The 10442-nt window shown below is 32.4% G+C and overlaps 1 protein-coding gene across 1 annotated transcript; it reads right to left on the minus strand.

Annotated features, from left to right (window-relative positions):
- Positions 1–478: 478 nt before the first annotated feature.
- Positions 479–6201, minus strand: LOC133288423 (beta-galactosidase 13-like). The gene is made up of 18 exons (XM_061486175.1): positions 6106–6201; positions 5895–6007; positions 5328–5394; positions 5140–5232; positions 4894–5037; positions 4707–4801; positions 4342–4447; positions 4047–4250; positions 3761–3928; positions 3467–3645; positions 3239–3348; positions 2982–3091; positions 2770–2877; positions 2569–2673; positions 2322–2467; positions 1861–2206; positions 726–865; positions 479–503 (listed from the first exon to the last, which is right to left on the minus strand). Exons 1-18 carry the CDS (start codon positions 6199–6201, stop codon positions 479–481), a joined length of 2355 nt encoding a protein of 784 aa, XP_061342159.1.
- Positions 6202–10442: the final 4241 nt, after the last annotated feature.

Consider the following 10442-nt stretch of genomic DNA (forward strand, 5'->3'; position numbering starts at 1 on the left):
ATTAACACTAAGAGGTAAAACATTATTCTGTTAAACATTTTGGACATTTTGTATGATAAAGTATTTCAATGCCATGAGAATGTAAATTTTCACTACCCTGTAAAAATAAAAATGTAAAAATATTGGACAAAAATTATTTTTGACAATTATTTTTTGAAAATCTAATACTACACATAAAAATTCAACATTTTCACCAAAGAATTCTTGATGAGAAACAAAACAACTAGCTAAGGAAGTTAGGAAAATCATATATAAAAAAAGTGAGAAATATTAAAAAAAAAATGTGAATTCAATAGTGTGCCAATAGCATTCCCCAATTATAAGTATCATCTATTTTTTAAAAGTCTGATATATGTTAATGAATTATAAGAGCTTGGAACTTTTTTATTTGGGTAATAAACGAAATAATGAGCCTTTTAAATTGCTAAGCCTGAAGTGCTTTAATTTAATGAGCCAGGAAATGAAGGGATTTATTTCATCATTCCAAGAAGGATGGCAAGTTGCTGAAGAATATGAAACAAAATTGAATTATTGTAAATTTAGCTCTCTGTTCTTAAATGTAAATAAAACAAACAAAATGAAGTTCTTAAATAAAGACATCCAATTCAGATATCATTTGCTAAATAAATAAATTAAATTAAAAAAAAAACTAACTAAAATTTGAGCTTATGCATTTCCACTTCACCAATCAAATCACTTAACTTAGCCACCCAACTCAACCTTACCTGCTGGCAGGTTTTTGGGCGGTACCACACCTCACTTGTATAGCAAGTGCCTTCAACGCATTTGGACAAGCATCGTGGCCATCAGGGTTGAAGATTTTACTGTCCATTGGAACCGTACAAGTTTCTTTTCCCAAGCAATACTGCTCCAAGTCACACACAAAAATAAAAAAATAAAAAAATGTGATCAACTTCAATATTTGTTATACCATAGGATAGAATATATATATATATATATATATATATGTGCAGCGAAAATATTATATTTACAAATTTTAACTCTTACAAACTACACTAAGTATGACCGGTCATACTTAATGTAATTTGTAAAAAAAGTTTATAAACAGATCCTTTCCATATACATCGATGTCAAACTCTGAAATTTGATGCTAAATCTTCATGGTTGATTTTCGCGAATCAACGATTATCATTTATTGTAAATTAATAGTTAATTAGTAAGTTTGATTCCCAATAAATGAGAACTGTAGATTAGCGAAAATCAATGATTAGAATTTAGTGTCAAAATTTCATGTTATATTTACAAACTTTTTGTTTACAAACTCTTACAAACTACGTTATGTCTCACCAGTCATACACTAATTAAGAGTATATGATCGGTCATACTTAATGTAATTTATAAAAAAAACTTGTAAATGGATCTTTCCACACACACACACACACACACATATATATATATGGGGCAGGATATTCTTATACCGGTGTAAGAGTTAGAAGTCTTACACTCAATCTTGACCATTGATCCACTGGTATCTAATGGCTCACATTACTAAAAAATTTGAGCCGTTAGATATAAGTGGGATTAACGGACAAGATTAAGAGTGTAACTTACACTGGTGTAAAATGATCCTGACCCTATATATATATATATGGGAAATCATATTCTCCTTCTACATAAGAGTAGAACTTTTTCCTACACAAATTCGTTTTCCGTGCCAATTAATTTTTCTTTTCTTTTTTAATATAAAATGTGGGACCCACATTTAACTTATCTCTACTTTTTTTCTCTCTTACTATCCTACAACATAAGAAAATATGAACCCTATATATATATATATATATATATATATATATATATATATATATAGTTGATATGTTTGCTAAAAAATGAGAGGTATACCTTCTCAACAATCTGCTTGGAGGCAGGTACATGGCATTTGCCCATAGTAAAGCCTCCACAGAAACCAGCAGGATCACCAAAGCTTGCAAACTCCACAGCCGAAATGGTTTTGTGGTTTGGACACTTGAGCGTAGCTTCTGGCCCCAGATTATCAGCAAGAGCTTTGAATTTCTGTTTCTTGCTCTCAAATAACTTGACATTAGGAGGGTGCTTCTCTGTGATGTAACTGCATATTGTGTCTCTGTTGACATTTAGAATGACAATCTTTTCTGGATTTGCTACCTCTTCCTCAAACACAACAAGCAAGTTGTCTTTTGGATTGAGGAAAGATCTTGGGATGTGGTAACTGGTACAAGTAACATATTTAAAATGGACAAAGAAGAAAGAAAGATAGTGAGAAACTTTTTCATTTACTTGGATTTCAAGGCCAACATTTGTTTATCAGTGATTGATTTACTTACTCTGACTGAGTAGGCTTTCCAAGAGGAGAGAGGTAACTCAACCAGTGACGACCAATGCTTTCACCATTGACCCAAATCATTCCCTTCCCCATACCATTCATCTTGACAGCAACAGGACCCCTTCCTTCTGGGGTTGCAAAATGTGTCTGTGAAATAAAATACAAGAATCACAAATAATTCAAGGTGTTTGATTGAATCTTGTTAGAAATAAAAACAACATTACAATCATTAATCCAATAACCATTACCTTGTACCAAGAGGCAGCTGGTCCTGATCCCTTGGCATCCTTCCATTCTACTTTCTTTGATCCCTCCTCAGTAAAAATGCTTAACTTCTCACCTTGGAGACCAATCTGCAAATTGGAACCGATTCAGTGATACAAATATCTCACCTATTCCATAGTGATTTTACTAAGTTTATTTTATGCCATCTTTTCTCAAATTAATACCTGGTGACCCCAACCGTTAACAGTGAGATCAATTGTTCCAGAGTTCAGACCAAGGATGGTTATAGACTTGGGTCCAGCGAACCTGTGTTCCATGTATGCTCCACTGTCCTGTATATTAAAGGAGAAACAAAAAATGTTATAATCCTTCTTGAAACTTAAGAACTAAGAAGTGTTGCAAATTTGGAAAAAGGAAAATGTTGGTGAGTCTTTACCGGGAGTCCCACAGTGCAAGCCAAGATAGCTATCTGGTTAGTTCCAACCTTGAAGTTTACAGGTTTCTGGAATTCAAAACCTTTCTCCTCATGGCTACCATGATTAGATCCTTAAAACCATCAAGACAATTACCCAAATATTAACATGAATATTATAGAATAATATCACTTTGACATGAATCAATCTATATTATATATACAATTGGACTCACTTCCTCTTAGAAGGCTAATCATTAGTCAAATTTATGTGTACTTACCAACGTATTGTCCATTTACAAAGGCAAGCAATGCATGGCCAAGACTCATAATACGAAGAACCGGGGATATATCATTCTTCCTTGACAAGTCTTCTGGACCCAATTCCACGCTGCAAGTAAATATATTTCACACCAGTAGCATAAAATACCCGATCGATGATGGGGATAAAGAGAAAAACTGAGAGAATGAAATATCACGGTTACATGCATGGGATAAGATGAACTCACCTTGTGGTGTACCATGCATAATCGGTGGTGTCTTTAAGCATGGTGTAAAGCTCTGCAGGAAGTTTTTTAGTTGGTGGCAATTGCTTGGTAGTTGGAATGACCTCAGAAAACACCTCCCACTTATGATTGTTTGCAACCTTTGACTTCTTGAAGTTTCTTGAACTATGTTGTGAAACAATCTGATTTTTTTTTTTTTTTTCACAAGTTGTGGAGGCAATGAAAAAATAGTTAGCAAGAAGCACCGAACAATGTGAATTCTCTATATGTAACGTAAGGGATAAACAAGTTTCATACATTTTGAGTATTGAAGACTACGGTCTTGCAATCAGGGAGGATGCTAATGGAACGTGGTGGCAAATAATAGTCCGAGCCTCTGAAATTTATAGTTTTTTCCGCTTTGGTGTGGTTGTTAGTGATGAAAGCAGCACATGAATCACTTCCTGCCTTCTCATACACTATAATCTGCATAATTTATATATACATGCAGCTTAGCTTAAACTGAAAGTTATACACATTTTTATTTTTATTTTTTTCTCCTAACATGGGAATGGGAATTCTGAGAAGGCTGTGTCATGCTTACCTCATGAAATTGGCTCAGTCTTTTGGTTGTAGGCTCACCAGAGAACAGTGCCTTCTTGCATAGGTTCAAAGCCCTGTGCACGTCCCTCAGGTGACTCCATTTTGGTTCTCTCTGCATACCAAACTCATCAAGAGGAGCTTCATCATAATAACGAGTTGTTGTAAAGGCAGCACTTGTTCTCCCAAAATTTGTTCCACCATGGTACTACAAGAGTTTCAGATTGAGTATAGTAAGAAACACTATATGCCCCATCAGTTTCATCAATGGGAAGTTTGGATGATAATAAGGCCATTACCATGTAGTAGTTGACCAAAGAACCATGCTTAGAGAAGAAACGGGCAACTGAAAAGGCAATGTCTTCAGCAGATCTTTGTGATGGTGGATCTCCAAATACTCTGTACCTGTAGTTGCAAATTACCAACAAATATTCTTAGTGCTTGGTGTAAGCAAAAACATGAAACCATGTCTTAGATTCGAGTGTCCTTCTATTTTCTTCATTTGTAGGACTCAAAAGTCTGACATATTTGATTAAGGACAAGAAGCTTCTTATCACTAGAAATAATGATAGTTGGTTATGTTGTCTTATTTTAAGTGTAACAAAATGTCCAAGACTCATAAATTGTTCACTAATGGTAAGCAAGGCCAAAGGGGTATACTTACTGAGCAGTCCAGTTTTCAGTCCATATGGCAGGCTTATATGGTTTGTTTGGTCCTGTGAAGGTATCACCACAGTGCCTTCCATTGCATGCATTAATCTTCCAAATGAAGTAAGATTGGTCAGGTCAGAGGTAACATGCACTATCTCACTTGGAAGGAAAATTGTGCCTAAACAATTTCATGAACTTACCACTGGATCAGGAGCATCCTTCTGCTTGCACATGATCCATGGAACTCCAGCGTCCAATGCCACTGCCATTTTTGCGGCCCACTGGACATAATTATCTCCATCTGCTTCATAAGCAAGTTGGATATGGTTGTACTCATTCTCAATCTGCAGCACATTGATAGAATGTGAGGGGTTTATTTATAAGGTTGAGCACTCTAGAAGAAACTAAATAGACTTTGGGAGAAGGATCATGTGGAAAATCAGAACCTGTGCCAAGATGATGGGGCCTCCTTGGGAAGCAAAGAGTTTCTCTTCTTTCATCTTGGCTATAATAGTTGATACGTATTCTTTCATGTGCTTCTGCAAATAGGAAACAATATCACTTAATTATAGCCTCTTTTTCCAGAAACTAGAAGCCAGCGAGTTATATATAGAGAATATAACAGGTTGATTACCTTGAAGGGTTCATTGCTTGAACGGAATATGATGTCAGGGACCTCTCTTAGCCAATATGGAAGTCCTCTGATATATTAACATGTAGGAAGCACATTATCATGAGATTGAGAATAAACAATACTAAAAGGTAAGGGGAATACATCTCTTTTGAGATATATAAAAATCATTAATGTAGTCTCGTTTAAGTTTTTGGGTTAAATTGGTTCTTTACATGTTATCAGAGCTACGGTGTTACGGATTTGATCCCTCAATTTTTTGTGTGAAATTTCTTAGTACAGGTAGACTGAGCCTGATGCATTATCCACCTTTTAAGCCTAATATGCTTTCTTGTCAGGGGACGCGTTAGAGATATATAAAAACTATTAATGTAGTCTCACCCAACAGCTTAAGCTTTTGGGTTGAATTGATTCTTCACGAGATCTTTTCTTTCATGTAATATAAGGTTATGAGACAATCTCAATAAAATATTGATGTAACATGTAATTATGCAAAATCTGTTGTATGTTGTTTCTTTATAAACGTAATCGAGAACATGCATATGAGAAATAAATTAATTTACGTCATACCCATGATTCCATTCAGCTTGGATGAAAGGTCCAACCCTGAGGGTCACATACATTCCTTTCTCATGACAGAGCTTAATGAACTTCACCAAATCATACCTGCCGTCGAATTTGAACTGCATAATGAAACAAACCAAGTCACAGGCTATGACATTAATCAGAGTTTTCAATTGCATGCAGTAGGTCGATCTCTGGTTCCAGAATTAATCCATACCTTGCCTTTCTCAGGCTCATGAACATTCCAAAACACATAAGTTTGGATCACGTTTAAGCCTCCACGTTTTGACTTATCAATAAGGTCTGGCCACATCTGAAAAACACACACAACAACAACAAAATAAAAATCATATTAGCTATGATCATATTATAATGTTATTATATAATTATAGATATATAAATGATGTTACTTGATGAAGAAGGTAGGTACCTCAGGGGTGCTTCGTGGGTAATGGATGGAACCAGAGAAGAGAAGCTCTCGTTTTCCATTGATAATGAGTGATCTTCCATCATAAGTCACAGCATTCTTGTCATCAATAATATTAAGGTCGTTGGCAATGGCCAAGGAAACAATGAAGGAAAGAAAGGTAATCGAAAGAACTTTGAGAGTTAACATATTCTTGTGATCTGCAGTACTGGAGGAAACACTTTGAGAGTCACAGGTTAAAGGTGATTAAAGTGAGGGTAAAGGACAAGGATCCTCTTTCTTAGATGCTAAGTGTTGGTCAGAAACTGGTTCCGAAAGCTAAGACATGTGTTTATGGACTTAGAGCAAAGCTCGGTTTCTCGTTTTGAATTTTTGTTATGAATCATTGGTCGTGGTTGCTTCGTCCTACGTCTATGTGTGGCTCTATATGTGTTGCTTTCTCCTTCTTTCACTATCAGTTAGCTACGCGGTTTTCTCCTCCTTTCTTTGTTGCTTATTATTTTTGGGACACACACGCACGCGCGCGCACACACATATATATATATATATATATATATAATTAAATAAGGGAACCTAATCTTAATTAGTATCATTTTAATCTTTTTCTTCCCCAACTTTAACTTGAGATATGTTCATAGTTACACTCAGGGTGTGTCTAGAACCTAATTGTATATAACTTTATCACGCCTACGTACGGTTGTACAATATATAATTTATGGGTAAAATGTGTATCATTTTAAAGGAATGTAAAGTTGTCTCATTTTAAGACAGAAAAAGAGATAGATAAAGGAGGAGAGAGAGTTGACAAAAAAATAAAGGTGTGGGTCCCATCTCTTTGTAAGAGTGAAAGGATATAAGTTGTGTCATTTAAAAGGATAAACATTTTTTTCCATAATTTATTAGCACAAAACAATAATGTTAAAAAAATTACTAACTTATTTCATAACTTAAATTCGTAATCTAATACATTATTACATAATTACTTGCGATTTATTTTCCCATTTTTCTAATGTTTTATAAATTGTTGATGTCAAAATGATATTTCGTAGTAAAATTATTGAACAATTAAAAAATAAGTCAATAATTTTTTTTTTTCATTTTCTTAAATTAAGGCAAATAGAAGTACAATTTAGATACTTTGACACATGTACATTGCTCTTAATCCCTCCAAACTATAGATCGTCACATATATATATATATATATATATATATATATATATATTAATTAGCTTGATTTGGGTCTAAATTGAAGTTTGATTTGTGAATCTGAGATTAAAAAAAATAAATCAAAATATATCAAATTTTCAAATTTATTTTTGATTTATCTTATCGTGAAAAGTTTTTTTTTTCCAATATCGATCCGTCATATAGCAGAATTTTAATTGTCCTTCTTAATTGTAATTTTCTCTTTCAAAACTATACTTCACATAAATTATATTAAATTGATATTATTATTTTTTTATTAAATTAAAAATAAAAAAATAATTGGAAATTAACTTTAAATTGATTGAATCATATAATAATTAATCATGTAAATAATTTGTCATAAAATCTTAATAAAAATATTTGTCATCATATTTCTATAAGTCATTTTTAAAAATATTTTAATTAAAATTGGGAAATGATAAAAAAAAAATTATTGAGAACTTTTTTTTTTGGTGAGGAAAGAAAAAGTTCTCAATAATATTTTTTTATCGAGGACTTTGATGATAAGTGATCAGAATAGTCCAATATGAATTGAGCTAAATCATACATGGTTGAAAGAGATGAAGACTTTGGGCTGTATGTGGTATTTTGTGGGCTTGAGATGTTCACTGTGTATGTGAAGGTTGAAGAATATTGCTGGCGCACTGGGAATGAATGAGGGGTGTACCTGCAAAGACACTCTGACACTCAAGTCAGTATCGATGCTAGGTTTATGTTATATTTAATGGGAATCAGATGATCATACCTGAGTTTGTACCCTTCATATTTATAACAAGCTTTATGCCACATTTGAGAGGCGGCATGCCTTCTTATTGGTTATTATGGGCTGCAGATTTATCTGTTTTAGCTGGTGCCTTTTTGGCTATAAGTCTATATATTTGTCTGTCTTCTTAGAGTGGTGATAAGCTGGAGCTTTCTTACGTGCGTTGGTCTTTATGCGCGGTGGGTCTCAGCCTGTTACATAGTCTTTGGTTAGTCTTTAAGTTATATAAGACGGTTTAACATAATCTGCACAATGTCTACATCTCGCGTTACGAGACCATTGCGCTTCTTGAGCCTTGAACCTGGTGGGCCTATGTATCCAAATCAGTAAGATTCTCAGCGAACAAGAACATTATTTTTTTAAAACATTTTGATCATAAGTTGTCCGAAAAACAAAAAATATATATATATTTGTGTTTGTTTATTGAAAACAGATAAATTTATTACCAAAAAAAAATAAATTTAAAAAATATTTGTAAATGCTCTACAAATATACTAAAATAAAGTATTTTATCATAAACATATTTATGTCGTTTTTTACTCTTACTTTAATATATTTTAATAATAGTTAAAAATGAAATATATTTTTCTAATATTTCTTTTTAACAATACACAGCACAACATGTTTAATTTCTAAAGAGATGTTATTCAGGGGAAAAAATCTACTCTGCAGCATTTTTTTATTTGGCAAACAATGACAGAAAAAGAAAATTTGCAGATATTATGGACGATAAATTTCATATTTTTAAATTTGATGGAATTTTAAAAAATTAAAATATAAATTAAATTTATTAATTACATAATTAATTATTATTTGACTCAATTAATTTAATATGAATTTTTTATTTAATAATAAAATAATAATGATAATTTAATACAATCTATGGAAATGAAAATATAGAGATGGAAAAGGAAATTAAATTTAGAATAGAAGATCAAGATTCTGTCAGTGGTGACTGGTGAGTCTCAATACACAGACAAGCAAAAAATGGTTTAGCTAGTGGATCCAGCATGTAGCAACTTGATCTCGCTAGTGGAGACTAGCGCGACTTAAATAGGTGCAGACTAAAAAAAGTTTTCATGGTACAGCAGGTCAAAAATGTTTTTCTACCCAAAAAATAAAAAAAAATAAAAAAATGATATATTTTAATTTTTGTGTCTGGAATATCGGGTACTATTATGTTAAACTGCATGCACAACAGTGTCAAATGTATATAAAAATATACAATATTTTCTAAAGCGTAAGAAAAAGCTTTTATTGTATGCAAAATATTGTTGGGAAAGTGTAATTGAAGTCCTACTCTTGGGTGATTAATGGGATCGATTATTAATATCGATATTCACAATTATGTATTTAGCATCACATTTTAATCAAAATTTAAGATATCAGGGTAATCTATAATAAGAGAGGGTCATTTTTAAAGAACTAAACTATACCCGTAAATCATAATAAATAAATTTGATATTATATCTCAATCAAAAATTAAAAGACATTATTAAAATTTATGGATCATTTTAATAATATGATCCAAACGTAATTTATTCTTAATTAATATAAATATTTATCTCTCCTACTTAAATTTCCAACAAATATCAAATATATTCGGATGGAGACCCTTCCAAAGAAGCCTATAGTGTTCTAGAATGTCATGGGGATTTGATCAATGGAACTTTGGAGCTGGGGATTGTACAAAAACTTACACACAACAGTCATCCCCGGAGAAAATATTTAGTGTGGAAAGTTACACATTTTTTTGTTACCAAACGCGAGATTCTCATGTAGCCAAGGTTGGTTTATCGGGGAATGAAAAATATTCCGGATACCAAAAGCCCCTGTGTTTGGATTACCTTTTAAAAAAAATTACTTTTATGTCCTGCTTATTTTAAAAGTGCTTTTTATAAAAGTTAAAATTATTTAGATTTTTTTTAAAAAAAATTTGACTTTTGATTTTTGCTTTTTTAAGAAGTAAAAAGTTTTAGCTTATGAAAAAAATCAGATTTTTGACTTTTTTTATGAGTTCTGTTTTTTTTAAAAGTAGACATCCAAAGACATTTTAGAATAAAAATGCTTTTTTTTTTTGAAAAAAAAGTAATTTTTAACTTTAAAAAAATCATCCAAACAGGATCCCTTATGCTTCACTTTACAATAAATAGGACCG

This window comes from Gastrolobium bilobum, unplaced genomic scaffold, assembly GCF_033153095.1.
Source record: "Gastrolobium bilobum isolate Gb01-03AN ecotype WA unplaced genomic scaffold, APGP_CSIRO_Gbil_v1 utg1578, whole genome shotgun sequence".
NCBI classification, from domain to species: Eukaryota; Viridiplantae; Streptophyta; class Magnoliopsida; order Fabales; family Fabaceae; genus Gastrolobium; species Gastrolobium bilobum.

What these genes read in the sequence shown, in the direction of transcription:
- LOC133288423 (XM_061486175.1), bottom strand. Translation starts at nt 6,201, where the DNA reads ATGTGGCCAGACCTTATTGATAAGTCAAAACGTGGAGGCTTAAACGTG. An exon ending in GCCCCATCATCTTGGCACAG is followed by an intron (nt 5,038 to 5,139) that starts GTTCTGATTTTC and finishes AATGTGCTGCAG; the next exon opens with ATTGAGAATGAGTACAACCA. An exon ending in CCAAGCAGATTGTTGAGAAG is followed by an intron (nt 866 to 1,860) that starts GTATACCTCTCA and finishes GACTTGGAGCAG; the next exon opens with TATTGCTTGGGAAAAGAAAC.